The sequence below is a fragment of the Prionailurus viverrinus genome, chromosome X, assembly GCF_022837055.1.
Source record: "Prionailurus viverrinus isolate Anna chromosome X, UM_Priviv_1.0, whole genome shotgun sequence".
Lineage (NCBI taxonomy): Eukaryota > Metazoa > Chordata > Mammalia > Carnivora > Felidae > Prionailurus > Prionailurus viverrinus.
Window position 1 is genome coordinate 53,276,389 of NC_062579.1, and position 26,472 is coordinate 53,302,860.

At 44.6% G+C, this 26,472-nt stretch overlaps 1 protein-coding gene across 2 annotated transcripts in view; it reads left to right on the plus strand.

Annotated features, from left to right (window-relative positions):
• The window catches only part of NHSL2 (NHS like 2), a 296,010-nt gene that overhangs the window by 134,006 nt on the left and 135,532 nt on the right, over window positions 1–26,472 (plus strand). Inside the window, exon 1 of one of the 2 annotated variants that reach the window (XM_047843558.1) lies at window positions 12,057–12,179. The exons of the other annotated variant lie outside the window; for it this stretch is intronic. Within the exon in view, the coding sequence (XP_047699514.1) occupies window positions 12,172–12,179 (8 nt within the window). The 5' untranslated portion in view covers window positions 12,057–12,171. Of the gene's footprint in view, window positions 1–12,056; window positions 12,180–26,472 lie in introns of those variants that run through there. 2 annotated transcript variants of the gene reach the window in all.

Genomic DNA, 26,472 nt, shown 5'->3' on the forward strand with positions numbered 1-26,472 from the left:
GAATTGTGTGTGTGTGTGTGTGTGTGTGTGTGTGTGTGTGTGTTTAGAATGCAGTAGGGATCTAATTTTAGTTTTTTCCAAATGAAAAGCCAGTTGTTCCCATACTATGTATTGAACAGTCAATCCTTTCACCATTGGCTTGTAAAGGCCACTTAGATTATTTATTTAGTATCTTTAAATGTGTTGATTTGAGGGCTTTCTATTCTCTTTCATTCATTTGTTTATTTCTGTGCCAATATCACATCTTATTAATTATTATAGATTTTATACCTTGTATACTAAATTATTCCTCATTGTCCCCCCCCACAATTGTTTTAGCTCTTCGTATAAATATTCTCTTCATTATGGATGTTCAAATCAGTTTGTCAGGTTCTATGAACAATTCCTGTGCAGATTTGATTGGGATGGTAATGAGTTTACAGATTAATTTAAGGAGAATTGACATATTTTCTCCTCTTTTCCATACAACTTTTTCTCCTTCACAAAGAACACCAGGGCTCACATGAAAGATGCTTAGGGGCTAAATAACCCACACAATACCCTCCCACCCCACCCTCCACACGTTTGTTCCTATGTATTTGTAAAAGCCTGTACTTCAAACTCCATGGGTAAATATTTATTAGAAACATGGACTCTGGGCACTAGGTCTGTTGTTCAGTGGTACCCCAAGGTGGGGGCAAATCCTTTTCCTGATTAGAAAGAAAAAAAACTCCCCAAATTTTGGCTTGATAATGTACTTCGTTGGACTTCAAGGAAGGGACTGAGGAGTGGATGAGGTAGACAAGCAGCACACAGTAACATGAGGAGACAATGGAGTCCTGATTTTCTGTCTGGGAGAGCCCAGGATGACTGCAAGTATGAACGGTGGAGGTTGGGAAGTACCAGGAATTAGGAGCAGCCCCCTATTACATGCTGCTTTCTGTAGGGTGAGGTCCTGGAGAACTATGGAACCACCCATTCCCAGCAGGGTGCTCTCATTGATGTGTCCATCCATATAGGGTATATAGGGGAAGATAAGCTGGGTTAGTAGCTGGGCTTATTGGGCCTGATGTTCTGGATAGACTAACAGTGTGGGTATGGAGGTGGATCTGGCTACCTGTGGGTCCACTGCTGACATAACATTCCCCAGTTCTATGGAATTTCTGTCTTGGTGGGGGTGCTGGTGCCTGGATAATTTACCCTCGAATAAAAATGGCCCATTCTACCACAATAGCGCCATGCTGCCTGCCCAGGGGTATGTTCATTCAGTGTCACTAGCTGGCAGCAGGCACTCACAGCCAGTTTCAAGGTCTTGATCCTTGGCCTTGGGATAGAGCTGCCCACTCAGTGGCTGTGGCGAACTGAAGGAGGATATTTGGTAGCATAAGGCAGCCTTGCAGTTTAACTAAAACCCTCCAAACTTTTCCCAAGGAGGACATAGGGGCTGGTTTAGGGGTTCTTTGGCATGTGCAGATGCTGTCTGGACAAGGAGCTCTGCCCTCCCATGTTCTATCTGGCTGACAAGATGGACACTGCCCCCAGACATGTGTACTCTCCCCTTCCCCCCACAGGGTCATGGTCTCCAAGGCAGGAGTGGGGCTTGAGCCACCAGCACTACTCTATGGATCTTAGCATCTAACAAGACCAACAAAACCTCACTCTAGTAAAGAAGGCAAAATCGATTGCAGTAAATACCCTAGGAGGTACAAAGTGCTATATGGATTGTACTTACCTCACTTTTAAAATCCAATCTATCATTAACTCTTTTCCCACTCTTGGATCTGTTTCTTTTTTCCCCCATTCTCATGATTCTTACTTAGACCCTACTGAGTGCTACTGAACTACCGTAGGTCCATTTCTCTGATCTGTTTTTCCTTTGGGTGCATCTTCCTAACTCAAAGCTCTGATCATATCCTCTACTCCATAATAAAACATGATTACGGAGTCAAGCTGAACACCCACCTGACTTTCTTCTCAAATACCATTTATAGCTTTTCTTTAATTTCCCAAATAGTCGATGTTTATTATAGTGGTTGACTTTGAAGGTCCTCTATGATGCGGTCCAACCTTCCCTTTCTGTGTATGTGTGTGTTGTGGGGAGGCGGGCTGCTTAGGAGGACACTGCAGGTTGATGCTGTGGAAACCGCACCTTGAACTTTGGAGTCAGGGATAACTGGTTAATCTAGTGCTTCCCCCGTTTCTTAGCTTCTTGACCCTGGCCGTCACTTCACCTTTCTCTCATCCTCAGTTTCCCATTCCGTGAAGGCCATGTAACAAAACAACCCCTATTTGAGGTTACTGGTAAAGATTCAATCATTGTGGTGGTGAGTGGGTCTTCCAGCTCCGGAAGCTTCCACAACGCGGTGGGTTGGAGCAGGGCTAAGCACGGGCTGGCGGAGCAGGTGCTGGCACACAGCTGCCATAGGGGGGCTTCCCCGGGGCTCCTTTTCGTGCGCAGAGCAGCTCCGGGCATCTTGGTGCGTCACCAAGCGGGTGCAGAGGCGGCGAGGCTGCGGGGGCGACTGGAGCGGGCGCAGCCGGCATAATGAGTCATGGTCCCTCAGTACCTCCGGAACAAGAAGCTCCTTGGAAGTGGCCCGCTCCCGTCCGAGTTCCTCCTCCGCCCCATGGAACAGCCAAGGCCGCCCAGCGCCCAGCAGAGGGAGCTGCAGTGCAGCCGCTCCAGCTGCGATGGGCAGGTGCTGCTTCTGGTTCAGAGGAAAAGAATCTGGGGCCCAGGCGTGGGGGTGGATGGGGAATGTCTCTGAGCCTGCAGCCCCGGTGGTGGCTTTGTTTTAACACAGAAATGAAATGTACCTAAAAATGATCATTCCCCTGGGGTACCGGGGTGGCTCTGTCGGTTAAGTGTCCGACTTCAGCTCAGGTCATGATCTCATGGTTCACGAGTCCGAGCCCTGCATCTGGCTTTGCGATAATAGCACAGAGCTTGCTTGGGATTCTCTCTCTCCCTCTATCCCCCCCTCTCTGTCTGCCTCTCCCCCACTCTCTCTCTCTCTCTAAATAAATAAACTTTAAAAAAAGTATTTAAAAACATGATCAGTTCCTCTGCAGAGTGATGGAGCCGACAGGGTCCTACTGGAGAGTGACTCTTCTTGCTTCCCCCAAGCTTTTGAGCAGAATTGTTGGAAGCAGGCGACTTACCCAGTCTTCCTGGAGAGGGTCCCTGATAGGGTGGGTCTCCTCTTTCCAAATAGTTCTGCTGAGGTGAGTCTGAGCCAGCCCTTGACCTTCTCCTCTCTGACCTTTCCCACCCAAGGTGAGGGAACTTACAAAGATCCGGGCCGACTGTAATGAAGGGCAGGAGCAAGTGCTCTAGCTATCAGGGTACCAGGGTTTCAGTGCCAGCACCATCTCAAGGTTGCTGTGTGACCTTGGCCATGTCATTATTCATTGATTTATTCACTGTCCACAAAGCATTGACAGGAGGGGGGATGGATGAGACCAAAGCTATGAACAGTTACCCCAAACTTAAAACAGCTATGCCTCACACGGGACCCCACACATAAGTGTTCCATGAATTTTTGCTGAAGAAATAAATGATATGACTTAATCACAGCACACTAGGGCGGGGACTTTTTGTCACTGATGTGTCTCAGGTGCCTACAACAGTGCCAGACACACAGTGGGCGGGCACACAGGGCCAGAGGGGAGGATGATAGAGACAGAGAGATGAGCCTGTGCCAAAGTACAGACCCCTCGCTTTTTCCGTTTCCAGTTTTTTAAGTGGTCCACCAGAGTTGGGAGGCAGCAGCCCCTGTGTTACTTTGAGTTAGGGTTGCTGCTTTTGGTGTAGAAGACGGGAACCGCCTGTGTGCCGACATTTTGGAGAAGTGGTCGGAGTAGCGAACAGTCAAGTGGAAGAGAAGGAGGTGACTTGTACAAAGAAAGACTGACAGTAAGGATAAATATTTGGATTATGGCAAGATGAGCTTCCTGTTGCCCAAGCTAACTAGCAAAAAAGTAGACCAAGCAATAAAAAGTACTGCAGAGAAGGTATTGGTTCTCCGATTTGGGAGAGATGAGGATCCTGTCTGTCTGCAGCTAGATGATATTCTTTCTAAGACGTCTTCTGACCTGAGTAAAATGGCTGCTATGTATCTGGTAGATGTGGACCGAACTCCCGTTTACATGCACTATTTTGACATCAGTTATATTCCATCTACTGTGTTCTTCTTCAATGGGCAGCACATGAAAGTGGATTATGGTTTTTAGAATATAGATATAAGATCTTCATTGGTCTCTACTAGCTCTAACCTGTTGAAAAGTGTGGATGGATCTAGAGAGTACACCTGAGGACAACTTGACAGTGAAGGGCAGACCCTGGTGCGAGAATACTGACATCAGCATTTTATACCATGAGAAGGAGAGGCCATATTTTCATAGGACACAAAGGTACATTAATGAAAGGTCAGTGTACTGAAGGCTTAAACAGCAGGAAGGAATAGAAGAAGTTAGAAGAAGAGCCTTCTGTTTTCAGGGGTTCTGAAACTTTTTTTCTGGGAGACCCTTAATAGCAAGACCCTGTCTTTGTGAAAGGGAAGACTCAGGTGGCTTTCATTTGGCTCCCAGTAAAGGATAGGTTTCTTCCAACTGGGAAAAGCATACCCTATTGAGGAAGAGACTTGTAACTCTTTACCAAGTTCCAGAATGTTCGTAGGGATGTTAGGGATCAGCTGTTTTAAGCCCCTCCGGAAGGAAACCGGGGACTGATGGCAGGGAACTGAAGGCACTTGGCAAACATGTGGCCACACTATGATCTGGACTCAGCAAGTCCAGAAGTCCTGCCTTTACCCCATCTTACTTTGTTTTCTGAAGTGCTGGTGTGTTGGAGCACAAATAATAAAATACTGCCTGTGCCCAAACCCTTGTTTTCATCCCACGTTGAGCTAGCCTCTTCCTCATCAGCCCACACTCTTTCCCCTAACACACTTCAAAGAAGAGGATGCAGTGTAGAGAGCTGAAGTTCATATCCAGACAGACCTGGGTTCAAAGTGAATTCAGCCTCACTATCTAATAGCTGTATGGCCTTAAACAAATCACTTAACTTCTCCAAGTCTGTTTTCTTGTCTATGAAACCAGGGTAACAGTGACCTTTCTAAGGCCTGCTGTTTGGTAGACACTCAGTCAATGAGTATGATCCCCAGGGTGGGAAAGTTTGTTTCATCTTATGGATTTTGAGTTGGCTTGGGGTGTTTTCTGCCACACTCCTAGTAGACTCTATACCACTTAGTTGCTGCTGTACCATAAATGAGAGAATAAAAAAGGCCTGAGGCTAAAAACAGCACACACACAACACACAAAACAAAGTACAGAGCCCTCAGTGTCCTCACCCACCTGCATCTCGATTCCATCCGGTAAGAAAAAAAAGGATAGGGTTGGCCCTGTAGTCACTCAGATTCTTCTAGTACTAAACTCTCTGATCCTAGAAGTGAATACAGTTACCCAGGTTAGGGCCTGACCAGTGCTCAGCAGCTTTGCATTCTGGGAGATCTGGGTTTTGAGTTTGGCTCATCCCAACTTCAGAATAAAGGCTCGGCAATCTTAGACACCTCTTTTCCACCCTGTCACTCTGCCTTTCACTTTGGAAGTCCCTCTCGCATCCCCATACAATCAATTGCACCATGAAAGTCAGCACTTATTTGTATATTGCCATGATTTTTCTTTGTATTAATTTTATTTTTGCAATAAAGCCTTTGTTAATTACAGGTTTTTTAACTAACACAGGTTAATTGTGGTCAAACCAGAAAAGTATCACAGAAGAAAATAAAAATCACCTGTACTTTCACTACCTGATATATTTTCCTTGTAGATTTGTTATGCCTTCATTAAAATCTACTTACATGTGACCTCATAAAACACACTGTCCCAGATGGCTGCCCTGTGAGTCTTAGGTTCCCAACAAAGCATGAACTGGGGGCAGTCCTCTCTTATCCTCCATTAGTTGTGTCTCTGATTGGAAGGCATGTTGTCTGGGACCCCAAAACTCCAATTCTTTAGCCAGCTGTAGATCATCATGCTAAGACCTCAAAGGACTCAGAGGACTTCTCATTTGGAAGCGTGGCTCTGGACCCAAAGCCCTATGTGGCTTGCTCACCCTGTCTAGAGTTGGGCTACATTATGTGGGAAGCACCAGGCCTTGCTCCAGACCAGAGACAGCACTGAGCAGCTTTCTGGAGGACCTGGAGAGAGGCTGCTTAGAAACGTACTTCCCCACCTGCCTGAAGGGCCCCCCCAAATAAACCCATAACCCTAGCTTGCTCAGTTTCCCCTTGCCCCTCTAATGAAAAGCTCTATCCCCAGAACACTGGTCCCTTTTTGTGGCCTGGTTCCTTGCTATTCAGTGTGTGATCCATCGGCCAGCAACATAGAAAACAAGATCTCTAGATGATGGGTTTTTTTTTAAGTTTTTATTTATTTACTTAGAGAGAAAGAGAGAGAGAGAGAGAGAGAGAGAGAGAGAGAAAATAAATCCCAAGCAGTCTCCACACCACCAGCATGGAGCTTTATTTGAGGCTTGGACCCACGAACCATGAGACCATGACCTGAGCCAAAATCTAGAGTCAGATATTCAACCAACTGAGCCAACAAGGCACCCCTAGATGATGGTTTGCATGTTAAAGTTTAAGAAGCAAGGTGCAAACTCTATTTAAGAAGGTCTTAGGTGGAATCTGAAATTCTTCATTTTCTAACACGCTCCCAAGTAATAGAGATACAGCTTGTTTACAGAGCACACTCTTGAGTAGCAAACATATAGGAGCCTCTTTTGCCTTCCCTTATGCTTCCTGAAGGCAAAGGGGCAGGAGAGCCCTAGAGGCTCTCTCCCTAGAGGTTAGAATGTGTACACACACACACACACACACACACAGTTGAGGGCTATGTCGTGGGTGTCGAATAAATGTTTGATGAGTGAATACATGAAGTTGAGGAGTAAGAAGACCTAAAGCTACACTCGCATCCTTCCAATACTTGCCCATTTCAGTGGCAATATCATCAGCTTCTGACTCACCAGATGGAATTGGTTCCATTTTTGGAGCCATTTTTGCCCTGGCTCTGTCTTTCCTTTCTCGCTGCTTCTATTCTCATTCAGATAATTCTCATCTATCCTCTACCTTCCTGCCTCTGGTCCCTTTCCCCTCTAGTTTACTAACAAAACTCTACAGCTACACACTAGACCTCAAAGACATATTTCCAGAATCTTTCTTTTCCACTCCAAACCTGCTTTTGCTACCTTGGTGTCTCTGGTTCTTGGAAACCATATCTGCTTTTCCCAATGTCCCCAGCTCTATTACAGCCTGATGTTTAGCTTCATGCCCACTTTCATCCTAGACGCTGCTCTATGACTTGACCTGAACTGTCGTGCCCTTGCACCCAACAGCTTTTGTATTCCAACCTATTTACAGTGCTCCAGAACTCTGGTTGGTCTACAGGGAAAGTCAAATATGGCGGCCTCGTTCTCTATTCACATATTTCTATTATTTTATATATCGTCTTCATAAGTACATTCTAAGCTCTTGTAGGGCAGGGATATCTGTGTCTTATTCCTCTCTTTATCCCTTGCAACACAAGCATCTTCTTTCATTCATTCACTCATTTCTTAAAGACTGAATGTCCATTCTATGCCAGGCCTGATACCAGGTGTTAGGGCAACAGAGGGCAGGCAGACACAGTCTAGTATATCCTAGGAGATTCAAGGCAACAGGGAGGTCTAATAACATGAGATTGGCAAACTGATTTGAGGCCCAGAATGGTAGAAATATTTGGGAACATGGTTGATGAACAGGCAGGGACTGTCCATGCCTAGAACAGATAAGGAAGAAAGTTGGGCCAACAGATGCTGGAAGGCTACCTTTAGAAGCCTGGGGGAGAAGTGGGAGAAGGAGATGGAGTATTGTCTGCTTTTTCCAAAATGACTGCCTAGAAGGGGAAGTAGTGATTCTGGTTGTGACAAAAACAACATTTCCAGTTGTTACCTGAAACAATAGGATTTGGAGGGGGGTGTGGTTCTGAGAGGTGGGTGATGTAATGGGAATGGCACTAAACTAAACTTCTTTCTAGAACTCAGATTCTGTGACCCCTTGACCTGGGTCTCAGTGCCAGTTCTCCCTCTTGCTGGCTATCAGACCTTGGCTAGCTCCATTCCCCTACCACAGCCCCACTTCTTCCTCTCTGACTTGGCAGGATGTGGAGTGGGGTGGTGTTCAAGGAGCTTGGATTCATGAACAGTAAGCTTCCTCCAGGCTGTTGACATTCTTGGCATGCAATGGGAACAGAAGCATGGATTAGGAAGGCTCAAGCAGCAGAGTGGACTCAAGTCGGGGAGGTGGGTGAAGAGTGGAAGGAGAGAGGGCCCGACTAAGTTGCCACATCTGCACAGTGAAAGGGGGGATCAACCCCCTCCCTGACCCATGACAACTGCAATAAGTTAGAGAGGCTACAGTTTTCCAAATTGCCCTTTAGCTTGTTAGAAGTTTGTAGGCAACCCCCAGACTCTTAAATGGGAGGCCCAGGGCATGGCAGAGCCAGTGACTGCAGTGCCCTGGACATCTGGGGGAGGGGGGACAGCAAGTGAAGTCATGAGGGAGGCTACAGGGAGAGGCCTTGGGGGACTCTCCTGAGGTAAAGCCCAAGGGCAGGCAGTCCCTGAAAAGGAGCTCTCTTCTTGGCCTCAGAAGACCTGGCCTTGGCATGAGTTTTAAAGGAAACATTTAAAGATCCCAGGTCTCCAAAGAATACAAATGGCATGGTATTACGTGAGGTGTTGGGAGTTATTTTGCATAGTAGGGGAACCTAGCTGGAGGTAGCGCTTTGCCCTGGGGGTTGGATCTGCACCCTAATCTATAGAAGCCCATTTGTAAAAAAAACACAAAACAGTAGGATCTAGCACTTAAAGAGCATCTGCTCCCTCCTAGTTGAGGATCTAAGCACTTTACATATGCTCATTAACTCTGCACATCCTCCTAGCAACTCCTGTTTTACATCTAAGAAGACAGGCACAGAGAGGCTAAATACATTGGACTAGATCACACAGCTAATGAGCCTAAGGAGCAGAGGAGCAGGCTGATCTGTCTCCAGAGCAATAAACTGCAATGCTATTAGTGGCCTCTGTTGACTGACATCAGTGGAATTACAGCTCTTTTAATATCACATTACACCTGTTTCAGGTAGCTCAAAAAACCATGAATGCTCATCACTACCTCAAAATTATGATAGTCATAGGGACACCTGGGTGGCTCAGTTGGTTAAGCTTCTGACTTTGGCTCAGGTCATGATCTCACGGTTCATGTGTTGGAACCCCACGTTGGGCTCTGTGCTGACATCCAGGAGCCTACCTCAGATTCTGTGTCCCCTTCTCTCTATGCCCCTCCTGCACTTGTGTTCTCTCTCTCTCTCAAAAATAAATAAACATTTAAATTTTTTTTAATTATGGTAGTCATTAGACCCACTACTAGATCTTGTTATATTGAATGTGTTAATCAAGATACACATATGACTAGATTATAAATTGTGTTTCAGCATACGGTAATCAGTTTCCTTTGTAATCCTTCATAATTTATTGGATGCATTTAAAAGCATTTTATCCATTGGGGTCCCTGGGTGGCTCAGTTGGCTAAGCATCTGACTTTGGCTCAGGTCATGATCTTGTGGCTCGTGAGTTCGAGCCCCGTGTCAGGCCCTGTGCTGACAGCGTGGATCCTGGAGCCTGCATCGGATTCTGTGTCTCCCTCTTCTCTGTCCTCCCCCCCACCTCAAAAATAAATAAACATTAAAAACATTTTTTAAAAAGCATTTTTTTCCAAGAAAGTGTACAAAGGCAGCATCAGGTCGCCAAAGGGGTCCACAGCATGCTCTAGAAGGTTCTTCTGATATTGGGTAGGCTGAAGACTTGGGAAGCATGTGCACTGAGCACCCCTCTGTGCCAGGCACTTCACCTATATGCTTTCACAGCAGCCCCATGAGCTGGGTATGATTATTCCACTTGACAAATGAGGAAACCAAGACTAGCAAGGAAGGAGCCTTATCTCTACAGTCACCATCAAGTAAGTGGCCAAGCTGGGACATGCATCCAGGTGTGTCTGACCAGAGTCCACTTTTGTAACTACTGCAGCTCTCTGTCTTCCTTGAAAGGTTAATGTCAGCCCTCAAATGCAGCTCCCTCAAATACAAATGACCCCCAAAGTCAAAGGACACCTGAATGCACACTAGGTGACACTACTTTTTCAGCCCCAGAGCATCCTCAGACGTGAGGTATAGATTGAGGGCACTTCCAGGGAGAAGGGGAGCATCTGAGAACATTACCAGGCTTTATGCTACTGCACCCAGAGGGATGCAAAATAATATCTGACAGCTGCATGCCTGAGTTCAAATCCCAGGTCTGCCCCTTGTACACTCACAGACCAATTTGATGCCTCAATTTCCTCAACTATAAAATGAGGATGATAATGGTACCTCCTAAGATGATAGTGGTGGTAAGGATTCAGTGAAGTAACACAAAAAGCCTTTGGCACTGTGCCTGACACTGTGGTGTGAGCCATTGCTATTATCTTCTCCTGAGAGGGATGCATGGAGGGAGCCTGGGGCTTCTGGAAGAACTTTGGGAGATGCTGACCCTTTGTCCTTCCCCATACCTGTTATCTGGTCACCCTTGCCCTGATTCCCAGATGTAGTAAGCAGCAGAAACCCTCAAATCTGTGGTTCACACCTCTGACTGCACATTGAAATCACCTGCAGAGCTTTCATGATGGCAGTGCCCAGTCCCCACCCCCACCCCCAGACTAACAGGACCTGACTCCAGGGATGAGGCTCGACTAGGAGCTTTTTTCCAAAGCTTTTCAGGAGATTCTAATGCAGAGACAGCTAAGAGCTATGCCCCCAAAAGGAAATGGGGCCGTGTGCTGCTCTTTGGGGACAATGAGTAAGGAGGCAGAAGCTTGGAGACCATGCCCTGCTCTACAGACAGGATGAAAAGGAACAGAAGCCCAGGCATGGAGAGGAAGTGGGCAGCTATAGGGAGGAAGAGGAGCTGGAGCCCACAGTAAGAAAGAGCTACAGTGGAGCCACCAGGGCCAGAGCCTGGCTCCAGGCCCCACCAGGATGATGTCCTAGGTGGTTTTCCCACAGAAGGAAATGGGAAATATGGGGGTGAAGGCAAGATGAGGATGTGCTCGCAGCCTCTTTCTGTGCCCTTGAATGGTAGCTTCTGATGGGTTGCTAACACCTTGCAAGGAACCTGGGAGATGGTCTGTTCCTCCTCCTTCTCCCAGACACAAACAAAATGGCTCCCCATCTACCCACTCATAAGCTCACACCCAGATTCCACCTTCACCTAACACAGCAGAAGGTCCCAACTCCAGTCCATGTAAATATCTGGCAGCCAGAGCAGAACTGGGATCAGATACCAGGTCCCCAAGGGTGCTGCCTTCTGCTGTAACAGGAGACTGCAGCAAGCTGGGAGCTCAGCGGGGCTGTGATTATTATGTTTTCACATGTCAAGAAAGGAAACAGGGGCAGAGAGGAGGAAGGTGACTTGTTCTCAGTGACATAGGGAGCAGTGGTAGAGGCAGGACTCCTCATCCTGTGCTCCTTTTCCCACACTCAGCTTTGGCTCCTAATCTTCCAGTTCCTGGAAACTGACCAACTCCCCACCATGGCCCTGTGTCTCTAACAGGGTCTCCTGAGTCACCCAGAAGAGGTCTTGAGTGGGCTGCTCTGAGAGAATGTCAAAGAACCCTCTAGCTCTGAGTCTGAATCAAGAGTGCAGGTGTGGGACATTTGGGGTTCTGTGATCGTGTTGCCTTCCCCCCATCTTTTGTTCTGGGACATATTTTGTCTAGGTGAGATTTTCCTCTATCCCCTCCCCCCCACCCTCCCCAAAGTGGAGACTATGTCTTTAAGAAAGGACGAGTCAGAGCCACGGGGATCAGTTTCAAGCAACCCTCAGAAGGCGAATCTGGATTGAGTTTAGGAAGAAAAAAGAAAGGGTTAGCTTTGGTCCTGCCTCCTTTCCTTTCTCTCCTTTGCTCGTCCCTCCTCCGGCCTTAGTTTGGAAAGTCTGTTAACTTGGCCAGGAGGTTACGGAGCCCAGGGCTTTCCCCAGCAGCCTTGTCCTCTCACCTTGTCCCTCCTCCAGCTCCCGAGCACACGATCTGGAGGACTGCTGGGCAAGTTGCTGGAATGACTAGGTACGTGGCTGGGACGTTTTAACCTTCGCCCTTTCAGTGAGGTCTGGGGAGTCCAATATGGACCTGGTGGGAAATGGGAGGGGGGCCCTCAGGACCTCCAAGAACCTTGGTAACTGAGTCAGGAAGAAGATGGATAGGCTTTGGCCACAGTCCTCTCGGTGATTCCGCCAGGGGCTCTGTGTTCGGGTGTCTGTAGGCTCAGAGAGGCTTGGTCCATGCAGCCTGTCCCCCTGCCCCACTTGTGAGTTGCCTACTCAACCCCTGCTGGGTGGGAGTTTGGGACTGTGGAGTGTTGAGTTTGCTGCTGGAGGAACTGAAGCCAGAGAGGTGCTGGGAACCCCATGAGAAAGGCAAATGGGAATACATCCAGCCCCAGCCATCTGTCTGTCCATGATACTCTGGTGGCATGTAACCTCTCAGATGAGGTAAATGGGATTCAGTCTGCTCGAGTTGCATTTGCCGAGGCTCAGGAGCCATTGTAAGGTCTTCTTGGGCTTGTTTTCACCTTTCTGGGATGATGACAAGCAAGGTTCTTAATTTTTAATGACTCAGTTTACACTTCAGAGAAAAGGACTTAATGATACTTACCTGAAAGATGGGAACACAAAGAAAGAGGTAGAGAAGGCAAACTGGGCTGGTGATAGAGATTTCTGTAAGCTCAAGAATGTTTTCCCTATATATTTTAGGATTCATGCATGCATTTATTTGTATATGTATTCAACAAACATCTGTTAAATGCCTATTGGTGCCCGTTGCCTATGTGGAAAAACTGACAACCCAATATGGCAGCTGGTCCTCCCACCTGACCTCCTTTGCCAGGTCTCTATTCCTCCCTTCCCTCACCCACATCCCAGCCCATTTGAGAGTGGAAGAGGCACCAGCTTCTAGTGCACTCAGGTGACCTGATGAGGGCATGATAAGTGCTGATGTTGTTGGCACTAGAGTAGGTAAGTCTCACTTGACAATTGTTTTCTCTTGAAAGAGACTTGGGCCTGAGCCCCAAACATGACCTCAACCACTGGGGAGGACTTTGAAGATCAGGAATCAGCAGGGATGCAAAAGTTTAGCCTAACCCCTCCCAGGCAGAAGGGGCAGTCAGGCGCATCTTTAGACATTAGGGGTAGAGCTGGGCCCCTGGTTGGGCCTTCAGCATCAAATGTGGGCCAAGCATTGGTTGGATTTGCCAAAAACATCTGAGGACTGTTCTTCTTGACTTAGTGAGTTGTCATAATTTGGGCAGGAGGCCTTCTGGGATCTCAGCCACCTAGGCTGTTGAGGAAGGGGTGGGGTTGTGAATACCGGTTCTTAGGTTGGATGTGGAAGGCTTAGGCATGGCACAGACAGGCGCGCGTCTCTGTGTGTGTGTGTGTGTGTGTGTGTGTGTGTGTGTGTTATAGGAAGTAGCTCCTATGAAAAAAGTCTGGCAAAAGCTGGGTGAGAAGTATAACCCTATCCTAGTAGGATTGGGATTCAGGCTTGGTCTCATAACTGGCAGGTTGCATAAGGGCCCAATGAATACAGTGAAGGGGCAATGAGACCAATGCTAAGGCCTGCTCACCCTGCTTGGGCAGAAATGGGAGTAGGGTGAGTGGATGTGTGAGTTTCGTGACGCTGGCTAAGAGGGGCTGAGTGGGACTGCCAGGAACTACCACCACCCTACTTAAAAAACAAACCTGCCTAGCAATATCTGTCTACACTGCACTCTGGCCGTTTTGGGCTTGAGCTAGGCTTATCTGAGGGGTTATTTCTGAGCCTGGAATGGAGATGGGGAATGGACTGTGTGATTTCTCGAGGCTATGATGTCGACACTCTGCAAACTTATTATCCCTTGTTCACCCTTCAAATCCCACCATGGCTGCTCCTGACTCCCATGAAGGGCTGTCACAGAGCCAGACCTCCTGTTCTTGCAGGTAGGACCCTCTGCCCTCTCACGTGTGATGCCCACTTCCTGGATCACAGGCTCTGCCTGCAAGTTCCTGTCATTCCTTCCCAGAATAAAGCAGCTGCCTGAAGCAAGTTGTTCAGCTGGGTTGCTGAAGGGAAGGGGGAAGGGAGAGCAGGGGGATTGTGTTGGAAAGGTTAAATGCCAGCCAGCATTCTAGAGATAAAATAGGGAGCTGGGCCTTCCCATCTAGAACAACTTCATGGAAGAAACTCAGTAAAGGTTGCTTCCTCTCCCTGGTGAGTGTGTATTTTTGAGAAATGTTTCCTCTCCATTTTCTCTACAAGTCTCATCATCTGAGGGGAGCAGCAGCTTTTGTGTACTATTTTCTTTTAAGTGGAGAAAATTTCCCCTGAAATGTAAAGCTGAGTGACTCCAGTAAAAAGATCCAAGCGAGTGAGGCTTCTGCCCAAGTATGGGAAAATATCCATCCATCTCTCCACTTAATTAGAAGAATGATCTGCTGAGTAGTGAGTCATGCTGCCCGTCAGCAAACAGCACCATCTCTAGCCACAGGGCCAGGAATAACGTAGGTGAGAGATGACAGCAACAGTGACAAAGAAAAGATGCTAAGGGATTCGGATTCCTGATGCCAGCAGCTACTTGTACCACGTTTGCCCCCTCCTGTGCAATAGATAATGCGCTGAACAGAGCTGCATCATCTGTGACGCAGATCAATATGGCCGGGGCTCATCATGCATCTTTGTAAGTGGGATCCCTGCAGGGGGCATCCAGGATCAATCCACAGCTCTTTGGGTACCTTGGGAGTTTATTTTCATTCAGGAAAACATACACGCAGTAAATTGCATAAAGTACACTAGCTCAATGAATTTTTACATACATATACATGTGTGTAACCACCACCCAGATCAAAGTATAGAACATCTAAAGCACCACAGAAGGCTCACTTTTGCCCCTTCCCCTTGGTGTTCTTTATTTACATGTCCCAAAGTGCTACAACCAAATGTTTGTGTTCAGTGGTGTACTGGTAAATGTTTAACAGCCAGTTCTGGTGTGTGTAGTGGGGGTGCTGGGCTTTGTAGTGTCTGCCAATTTTTGTGGCATAAATATTCCCACCATGGCTGATTTCAAGCTACAGTTTAATAACTGGCTTGCAAAATTCTAAAAATTTAACAATTGGCTCCGGTGAGGAAGGACAAACTGGCTCTAGCACACCAGTGGTTGTGATGGAGTATCAAAGAGAGCCAGGTGCACCTGTCTACCCAGCCCAGCCTTGTGGGGTGCCGGTAAGGGCGTGCTCTCAAATATTCCCAGGTCCAGCCCCCTTAGTGAGGAGAGAATTGTTCACAGGATTTAAAGTGATCTCTAATTTCTTTTGTCCGTGCACCAGACATCAGTTGTGCCCCTACCTCATGGCAAGCTCTAGAGTCAAAAACATGAGCAAACCACGGTTCTATCTCTAAAGGAGTTCAGGTAATTTAACACTTGGAGGGAGACGCAGACATGCGGAAGTCCTCATATGAGTGAAGTCATATGATATTTGTCTTTCTCTGACTGACTAATTTCACTTAGCGTAATAGCCTCCAGTTCCATCCATGTAGTTGCTAATGGCAAGATTTCATTCTTTTCGATTGCCGAGTAATACTCCATTGTGTGTGTGTGTGTGTGTGTGTGTGTGTGTATTTATGTATACCACATCTTTTTTATCCATTCATCCATTGATGGACATTTGGGCTCTTTCCATACTTTGGCTATTGTTGATAGTGCTGCTATAAACATTGGGGTGCATGTGTCCCTTCAAAACAGCACACCTGTATCCCTTGGATAAATACCTAGTGGTGCAATTTCTGGGTCATAGGGTAGTTCTATTTTTAGGTTTTTAAAAAAAGTTTTTTAACATTTATTGATTTTTGAGAGAGAGAGACATAGCACGAGTGGGGGAGGGGAGAGAGAGAGGGAGACACAGAATCCGAAGCAGGCTCCGTGCTCTGAGCTGTCAGCACAGAGCCTGATGTGGGGCTCAAAGTCACAGAGTGCGAAGTGCGAGATCATGACCTGAGCTGAAGTCCAACACTTAACAGACTGAGCCACCCAGGTGCCCCTATTTTTAGTTCTTTGAGGAACCTCCATACTGTTTTCCAGAGTGGCTGCACCAGCTTGCATTCCCATAAGTTTAGCCATTCTGATAGGTGTGGTGATACTGCACTGTGGCCTCAACTTACATTTCCCTAATGGCTAATGATGTTGAACATCTTTGCATGAGTTTATTTGCCATCTGTATATCCTCTTCAGTGAAATGTCTGTTCATGGCTTTTGTCCATTTTCTAATTGAATTGTTCATTTTTTTTTTTACTTTTGAGTTTTGAAAGTGCTTTATGTATTCTAGATACTAGTCCTTTGTTAACTATGTGGTTTGCAAATACTTTCCACTACTCTGCAACTTGTGTTTTCATGGGCTTTTACAGAGCAAAAAGTTTTAACTTTAATGAGGTTGAATTTATAAAATTTTTCAATTTTTCCTTTTATGCCTTGTCCTTTCAGCATCAAGTCCAAGAACTCTTTGTCTCACCTTAGATTTTCTCTAACCCATTTTGAGTTAATTCATTCTTTTGTAAAGTGTGAGGTTTAGGCTGAAGTTGTTTGTTTGTTTTGTTTTGTTTGGAGGTGTTTTTGTTTTGTTTCATTTTGATTTGATTTTGGGTGTTTGTTTGTTTGTTTGCCTGTGGGTCTCAATTCTTTCAGTACCATTTGTTGAAAGGGCTATCCTTCCTGTATTGAATTACTTTTGCACCTTTGTCAAAATCAGTTGGGTGTATTTTGTGGGTCTGTTTCTGGGTTCTTTATTTTGTGCCATTGGTCTGTATACTGACCTCATAAATGAATTGGGGGAGTGTTCCCTCCTTTTCTATTTTCTGTAAAAAACTGTGTAAAATTGGTGTTAATTTTTCTTTAAATGTTTGGTAGAATTCTCCAATGAAATCACCTTGGCCTAGAGATTTCTTTTTTGGAAGCTTTTCAAATTTTGAATTCAGTTTTTTAAATCATAGAACTATTCAGACAATCCATTTCTTGATTGAGCTTTGGTAATTTGTGGTTTTGAAGTATTGGTCCATTTCTTCTAAGCTGTTGAATTTGAGTATTAAGTTGTTCATAATATTTGCTTATTCTATCTTTAATGGTTTCAGGATCTGTGCTGATATCCCTGTTTTATTCCTTATATTGATGATCTGTGTCTTCTCTCTTTTTCACCTTTGTTTGTCTTGCTAGAGGTTTATTAATTTTGTTGATTTTTTTTGAGCCAGCTTTTTTTTCATTGTTTTTGCTCAGTTACTTTTTCATTTTCAATTTCATTGATTTCTGCTCTTATCTTTATTCTTTCCTTAAATCTTCTTGCTTTGGGTCTATTTTTCTTTTCTACTTTCTTGGGGAAGGAACTTCCAAATTATGGATCTAAGGCCTTTCCCCTTACTGATATAAGCACTTAGTGCCATAAATTTCCCTCTAAGTACTGTTTTAGATCCCACAAATTTGGTATGTTGTATTTTAATTTTTACCAAGTTCAGTGTATTTAAATTTTTTCTTTGAGGCGTCCTCTTTGACCCATGATTATTTAGAAGTGTGTTGTTTAATTTCTACATGCTTGGAGATGTTCCTGTTGTCTTTTTAAAATTGATTTTAATTTTGATTCCATTATAGTCAGAGAACACACTCAATATGACTTCAAATATTTATATTTATTCATTAATTCATTAATTCATTCTGTTTTGTTTTGTTTTTGTTTTTGTTTTGAAGTAGCAATTAGTAGAAGTTTATTGTGCACACACCAGAAAGACAGTTTGCAAACCAGGAGCATTCAAACCAAAATCATTCATTAAGTTTTGAAAGAGAGACAGAGAGCACAAGCAGAGGACGGGCAAAAGGAGAGGGAGAGATAGAATCTTAAGTAGGCTCCACATCCAGCACAGAGCCCGACATGGGGCTCAATTTCACATCTGTGAGATCATGACCTGAGCCGAAATCAAGAGTCAGACACTTAACTGACTGAGCCACCCAGGTTCCCCTCAGATATTTTTAATGTATTGAGGATACACTTCATCTTAATGGGTGTTCCATGAATGCTTGAGAAAAATGTGTACTCTGTTCTTGTTGGGTGGAGTGTTTTATGTATGTAAGTGAGATCCTATGAGTTGATTGTGTTGTTGAGTTCTTCTGTGTAGTAGGTCTATCAATTATTGCAAGTGGAATTTGTAAGTCCCCAGTTATAGTTGTGGATCCACCTATATCTGCTTTCAGCTCTGGTAGCTTTTGCTTCTTGTATTTTGCAGCTCTATTATTTTTTATATACACATTTAGGATTGCTGACTTCCTGGTGGATGTATCCTTTCATCATAGGTAATGTCTTTTTTTCTTTGTAATTTTCTTAATTCTAAAGTCTCCTTTATCTGATATCAATACAGTCTCTGTTGCTTTCTAAAATTAATGTTTGCATGACATATCTTTTATCATCTTCCTTTCAGCCTACGTATATTGTTATATTTGATGTGAGTCTTTTGTGGACAAGATGTAGTTGGGTTATGTTTTTTAGTCCACTCTGCTAATCTGTATCTTTCAGTTTTAATATATAGACCATTTGCATTTACTGTAATTATTGATATGTTAGTGCTTAAGTTTGCCACTTTATTTTTTGTTTTCTGTTTTCCTTTTCCTGTCTTCATGTGGGTTACTTGAACACTTTTTAGAATTCTATTCTGATGTATCTGTAGTGTCTTTGAGTATGTCTCTTTGTATAACTTTGCTGTAGGGAATTATATTATATTATATTATATTATATTATATTATATTATATTATAAACAGTTGCTGGTGTTGTCACTTCACCAGTTCAAGTGAAGTATAGAAATATTACTTCCCTTTATGACTTTTTAACCTACCTCCATTTATAATTGTCTTAAATATTTCTTCTACATATATTTAGAACTACATTAGACAGTATTATAGTTTTTTTCTTCAACCATGAAACATAATCTAGAAAATTTAAGAGAAGAAAACCCTACTGTATTTATTCATATTCCTGCATACCGTGTGCTTTCTTCCTTCCTGATGTTCCAAAATTCGTTCTTTAATCATTTCCTATGTTTAGAGAGCTTCCGTTAGCTATTCTCCCAGAGTAGGTCTCCTGATGACAAATTCTCTTAGCTTTCCTTCCTCTGAGAATGTCTTGATTTCCCCTTCATTCCTGAAAGATATTTTCATTGGATGTAGGATTCAAAGTTGACAGCACTTTTCTTTCAGTACTTAAAAAATGTGCTACTTTTTTTTCTGGATTCCATGATTTCTGATGAAAAATTTGCTCAGTTGAAATGTTTGTCCACTGTGGATAATGGATTGTTTTCTCTGATTACTTTTGTCTTTGTCTTTAAATTTTCAGAAGTTTTTAAATAACTTTTCTTGGTGTGAATTTCTTTGGGTGTATGCTATTTGGGTTTGCTTACCTTCTTGAATCTGTAGGCTTATGTCTTTTACCAAATTTAGGGAGCTTTCACTTTTATTTCTAGTCTCACTTTATTTCTTGTCTCCTTCTGGGGCTCTGATGATATAAATCTTAGATCTTTTGTTATTATCCCACAGTTCTCTGATGCTCTGTTCATGTGTTTTCAGTCTATTTTCTCTCTGCTATTCAGGATCTATAATTTCTATGTTCCACCTTCAAGTTCACTGATCCTTTCCTCTGTCATATTCTTTCTTCTGTTGAGCCTATTTAGTGAGTTTTTGTTATTGTATTTTCAGTTCTATAATTTCTATTGGGTTCTTTTTTATCTTCTATTACTTTGGTTGAGATTTTCTATTTTTATTTTTCAAAAGTATTTGTTAAAGCTTTTTATGATGGCTACTTTAAAATTCTTATTCATTGATGCCAACATCTGACATATGCCAAAAGACATCAGCATATGTCTTTTATCATTCATGTTGTGATTTTCCTGGTTCTTGATATGATGAGTGATTTTTTGTGTGTATACTGGACCTTTTAGATATTATGTTAGGAGAATCTGGATCATATTTTAATCTTCTATTTTAGCAGAGAATCATTCTGTATAGATTTCATAGGTAGGTCCAGCCCACTTCTGTGGGCTGTGGTTCCAATGACAATTTCATTTTCAGAGCCCATGCAGTGCTATTCTAGCCTACTTTTCTCATCCAACTGGTGCTTTCCACAGGAACAGAGTGCACTTCTGTAGGACTGATACTACTAGGTGGTGGTGGGAGACACCAGACCTGTGAAGAAGGAAAACTTTTCCAGGACAGATGCCTGTGGAGCTCCTACTTGATTCCTAGGGGTCCAGTGGTAGCAGATGGTGAGTCCCCAGGCTTCTTGCTCTTGGTAAACAGTGAGAGATACAAGGCTACAAAGCAGAGAGTGGCTCACCCAGCCAACTCTCTTGGAAACCCAGTGTGAACAGGGCTCCCACTCAACCTCTGCTAGTGCCACCAGTGAAGGAAAGGTCTGCCTAGGCCACTTTCTGTCACTGGGTGGAGGGGTGGGAGATTCCAGACCTGGGTTGCCCCTGCCACTGGGTGAAAGATTGAGAAAGGCTGATCAATCGTTTTAACACAGAATCCAAAGCACCAGGAAGCTCAAAGAATCCCAGTTTTCTTTGGCAGCATAGGACTCATATTTCTAGGTGCAGGGTATGAGAGTGGGGCCTGGGAGCCTGGGATCTAATTGTACTTTTTGTCCTTGGACAAGTCACTTCACCTGAGTCTAAAGTGCCTCCTCTATAAAATGAGGTGAAAGTGGTACTTCCTTCCCCAGGGTTGTATGAATGTCATAAATGATTTATGGTCATGAGAAACATGATATACCACCAGTCTCATGCCTGTTGCAGCAGATTCTCAACAAAGGAGTGTGTATAAAAGGATGAGGCAAGGGCAGCCTGAGACCCTTTGTTGCCATGAATTTTCAAAATTATAAAGTCTTTCAAACATTTAGCAAAGTAGAGAGACAAATGTCAAATCTTAACATTTTGCCACCTTTGCTTCAGATCTTTGCTAAGAAATAACTTATCATGATCTAGCTGTGAGTTCTACCCCATCCTAGCCTATAAAAAGCCAGTATCTGTTTCTAATTCCCATGCGTGTATTTATACTTTCACCACATATGTATGCATCCATAAACAATACATATTATTTTTGCATGTTTTAAAACTTTATATAATTGACATCATACTGTGCATACATATTCTTCTGTAGCTTTCTTTTTTAAATATTTATCCATGCTGATACATGAGTTATAATTAATTCATTTTTATTGCTGTATACTATTCCACATAATGGCTGTACCACAATTTAGTTATCCATTCTCCAGTTGTTAGACATTTACATTTCTTCTCATTTTTCACTGTTTATAAACAATGCCACTATGAAATATCTTTTGAACCATTCAAAAAAGCCTACTACTTAGAGTTCAGTCAAGTTCAGTGGCAGGTACACTTCCAATCAATAATCCCCATTTGGTGTCTGTGGGAAATCTCAGAAACATTGGTTAACCACAGTCTGGGCCTTTTAGGTTAGATGGTTGCCGGTTGCATCAGGTCAGCTGGGTGCCATGTGAAGTTGTTGTCGGTATTCAGGACTCAGTCAGAAACCCACCCACCCTCACATTTTGGACTCACCCATGCATCTTCTGCATCCATTCTCAATTCTTCAGTCTCATCTCATCATGGCCCTATTAAAATTCCTCCTGTACCTGTCACTTTCATGCCCATCCCCTTCAGAGTACAATACACACTCAGTGTCCCTTCCTCTGCCAGTTTTCATGTGTTAGCCTGCAGTCCTATGGTTCCAGGGAAGAGAAAGAACCCTAATGTTTATTGAGCTTCTGCTCTGTACGCTAACACCAAGTTAAGTGCTTTTAGATTACCTACCCAACCTTTCAAGCAGTTGTTACCATTCCCGTTACATAGATGAGGAAACTGCAACCCAAAATGGGTTAAGAAAGTGTAGCGTTCATACCTAGGGGCATTGTGGGCACTATAGGAAGGGAGTGGGGGCGGGGCAGAGCTCTGCTGTGCCCATGGGCAGCCTCTGATGGAGGAATTAAGCTTAGTACTCTTTGGAGCTTTTGATGACCATCCTCAAACAAGATTCTTCCTTTTAAGGGATGTGCCCTAATCTTTCCTTGAGAAGGTATCCCAAGGACTCAGAGCTATATAGGAACACAGATCATATCTATGCAGTTCCACATTTTATTGAACATACCCACTAATTCTCACACACTCATACTCTTTTACTAATCCAGACTAACAAAGGGCCCAAACACATATTAACTGACTGCGGCATGTCAGTTGGTCTAGAGGTACCTTGTTTACCTCCTCATATCTACTCTGTAATGAAGTATTTTTATTTCCATTTTTTTTGTGGTTTGGATATTGAACCTCAGGGAGGTTAAGTCACTTGCCCAGGGACCCAGAGCTAAGTTGTGCTGAAGGCAGTATTCTAAACCAGAGTGAGGTAGACTGGCCCTTGGAGCACTCCAAACCCAAACTGAAGTTCAAGTGTCATTCTCCTTGGTCAGATGGACTCAATTCTTTTAGTCCCTGAGCACCTGGAGTGTGTCAGACTACACCAAGCACTCAGTGCCAAATGAGACTGACTTCACATAGCTACCACTTCAGGGAAACTAGGACTACTCAGGTGCCACCCAACTTACCTCTAGACCCATAAAGGGACAGCCATTATCTATACTGGGTGGATGCTTCATAACCCCCTTTTTATCTCACTAGCCAGTCATCATTTATTTAACAAGCATTTGAGTGTTTCCTATGTGTCACACCCGCACTAGGAGCTGGTGATTCAAGGATAAGGTAGGCCCATTCCCTGCCCTTGGGGAACACACAGCATAGCAGCAGAGACAGACATATAAACATATCATTATAATCCAATGGGTAAACAATAATGACGGAACCTTGGACTAGATGCCGCGAGAATCTAGAGGAGGAAATCCCCAACTCTGCTTGCATGAAGCTTCATGGGGATATGAAGTTTTGGTTGGATCTTAAAGGATGGGTAACCATTTTCTAGGTAGGCTGTGGGTAGTGTTCCACACAGAGGGTGGAATAAAGGCAAATGTGGAGGAGTGTTTTGGAAATAATAAGTAGCTGGATGTAAATCAGGGATTTAAACTGAAAAATGCTGACAAGGCCCAAGAAGTGAATATACGTGAGTGAAGCAGGTCATGTACAAACAAAGACAAGCACGGGCATGATAAGTGATCCCCCATGCCTGAAGCACCACAAGAAGTGGGGACTGTGGAAAATTGGACAGTTTGCACCTTGTCTAAGGGGACAGCTGCTTCTAAGCTTTTGTGTTCATTCTCATCTGGAATTCCTGACCCAGGTTGCCATATTTTCCAGTTTTTTGAGATGCCAGAAATTCAGATTTTGTTTTAATATTAAATAGTGTCACTTTTCAACATTGATGATTATTTTGCATTTGTAAGCTACACCATCAAAACATGCCTACTCTTTAGTGGCCTGTGGTATGACTATAATGTGAAGGGAGCAGGAAAGAAAAGCCAAGGTCAGATGCCTTGCCCTGCCCTTCCACAAATAGCCCGACTCCTGGGTGATGCAGAAATATATCCACTGGACTTTCAAAACCATCTTTAAAACAGAAGACAGCACAAATAAGATCCAAGAAGTTGGAGAAGAAGAAAATTGGGGCTGGATTTCACATCCCCTCCCTTTTTCCCTTTCTGGGTTGAAATATTTAGTGTCTGACTTATTTACTCATCTGATTCTGGCCCACAGCTATTGATACTCAGCAGGCTAGGGGTGGGGATGGGATGAAAAACAGGAGTACAAGAAGGACAAGGCGAGGATGGTCTCTCAGAAGCTGCCCACGCAGGATGCGGCTTGCCTTCTCTTTCCCCCTCTCCCTTCAGTTCTGGGCTTCCCTACAAGGCCTGCCAGCTCTGACAGAAACAGCTGCCACAGATCCCAAGTGCTTTCTTTCAGGTAAGAGGGAGTAGACTGGCCCGGGGTGGTGACTGGAGGACTCTGGAGGCCCTGCTGGAGACAAAGGCCTTGGAGGCATCATGGATGAAGCCACGCCCTCGGCCCCTGTCACGTGCATTCTACTCACCCTTCTGTGATTCCTAATCTCTGTGATTTCAGCAGAAAAACAGCTAGAGTGTGTTCAAATCACACCATCTGGCAGAGCAAGCTAGTCTCTGAAACAAAAGCCTGAAGCTTTGCTTCCAGGGCTCCAAGCTTGTGTGGTGATGCAGTGGCAGGCAGCCCTCACTGCTGCTTCTGTGGGAAGTTGGTGGTTGCAGGTCACCCCCCCCAAGAGAGGTCTAGGAGAGGACTGTCACCAGCTGACTTCCCAGCCTCACTGTTTCTCCATGCCCTCACTTTGCCCCTCATCAACTTCCTGAGAGCTGGACTCAACTGCTCTGTTTTCTTTGTGTGTGTGTGTTGGTCCTCACTCCCTTTTCAGGCCAGAAAGGGCCTGAAGTGTTAGGGCCAGCCTGGGGTGGGGTGTCCTGGAGTGGGGAAGGGGGTTAGGAACTGGACCACACCTATTTGTAAGCAGTAATGGTAGGAGTCAGTGGGGAGGACCTAAGTGGCAGAATCTTGGGAAGAGGCTGAAATTCAAAGCTGAGCAGAGTGTCCGACCCAGAAGACAATCCCTGAGCTAACAGAAGGAGCTGCGAGAACATGAAGAGTGAACAGGGAACCTTGGGCCTAGCTTGAAGGTATGGACCTATTATGGACCTGGTGCACTGTAGGTGCTTCATTGAGTAAGCGAACGGATGAATGGACAAAGCAGCTGCAGACATGTACTTCAGGGCTCTCACAGACCCAGGCCAGATAGCTCCTGTTCAGAACTCTTTGGTTACCCTCTTCACTCATACATCTGTTCTGTGCCAGGCATGGGATAGGTATGCAGAGTGGTGGGGCAGAGGAGAGAGGAGAGTTGGGATCAGTGTTGCCACTGCGGTGCCCACAGTTGACTTGGAGGAGATGGGCATGCACACGGAACAGAAACACATGTTTCCAGTACTTCTCAACCCCAGCAAACCTAAATACCCCTTTCTAAATGGCCAGTTCACTGTCACTTCATTTACTATCCTAAAATGAATTTTCCAGAAACTGTAACCCTCCTACACACACGAAGACCCCTGAAGACATCACTTGAGGCCTCCGCAAATCCAACCAGGTCACATTTTGTGTGTGAATATCAATCATGTACCAAATGTTGCTAATGGTATTAACATATGCCATTTATTAAGAATGACCTATGCTATAAGGTAGTTGGCTATGTATTATTTGTAATCTTTGTGCTAACTCAGTGAAGCAGACAATATTACTGCCTCATTTTACATCTGAGGAAACTGGGCAATGAAAAATTTCCTTATGAAATTGCCCAAGGTCACCCAGTAAATGGCAAAGCTGGGGTTTGACCTACACACTCTGGCCTCAGGCCTATACTCTTTCCGTTAGACTTTGCTCCCTTAGAAATGACTTCTTAAATGCCCCTGTGCACACTTTACTCTGCTTGTTCCTTTTCTCAGAGGCTGGCATGCATCAGACTCCCTGAGGCGCCCTCTTTACCAGTGTGGTCTCTGTCCCTCTTGGGCCACACACAGTTCATTATTTTGATTTGCTCTCCATCTCACCTGGGGCCTGTATCAGCCCTTGTCCTTTCCCACTCCAGGCAAATGGAACTCCAAGTTTTGGGTAAGATCTTTCCTAGAAAGGAGTAGAGATTCTGCAAGTACAAAATAAACTGAGCAAACTGTGAAGAAACCAGGTTAGTCTTACACTTGAAGTTGAGTGCATGTATTTGTTCTGAAAACACTTATTGGGCCCTCCTTTGTGTCACACACTCTTTGTGTGGTGACGGGATACAGCAATGAATGAGGCTGAGCACCTGTCCTTAAGGAGCTACCAGGTTAATTGGGAGGAATGCAGGGAGTCAGTTCCAGAGACGTATGGCCGATACTGTGGTCATGGAAGAGAAATGGTGGAGCCGAGGGGACACAAGTCAATCTTAGTCTCAACAGACTGGAACTCCAAGCAGGGCTTCTGGAACAGAGAGGGAAACTAGTGTAAATCAGGAATCCAAAGAAATGGAAGCAGGTGTTCAGGGCAAACATGGTAGCAATGGAGGACATTGTGCCTTTTTGGATTCTCACATGATTGGGGCTCATCTGACACAACCAGAGACGAGACTTTAGAATGGCAGAGTGAATTCAGATTCCTCCTAGTTTTGGAACTCTTCCCCAGTTGAGTGGAAGAGAAGGTGCTCCTCCCTAAACAAGAACTCAAGCTCCTGTAAGCATGAGCATCAACCAGTATCTCTGTCAGGGTGTCTCTCCCAGTCACCCC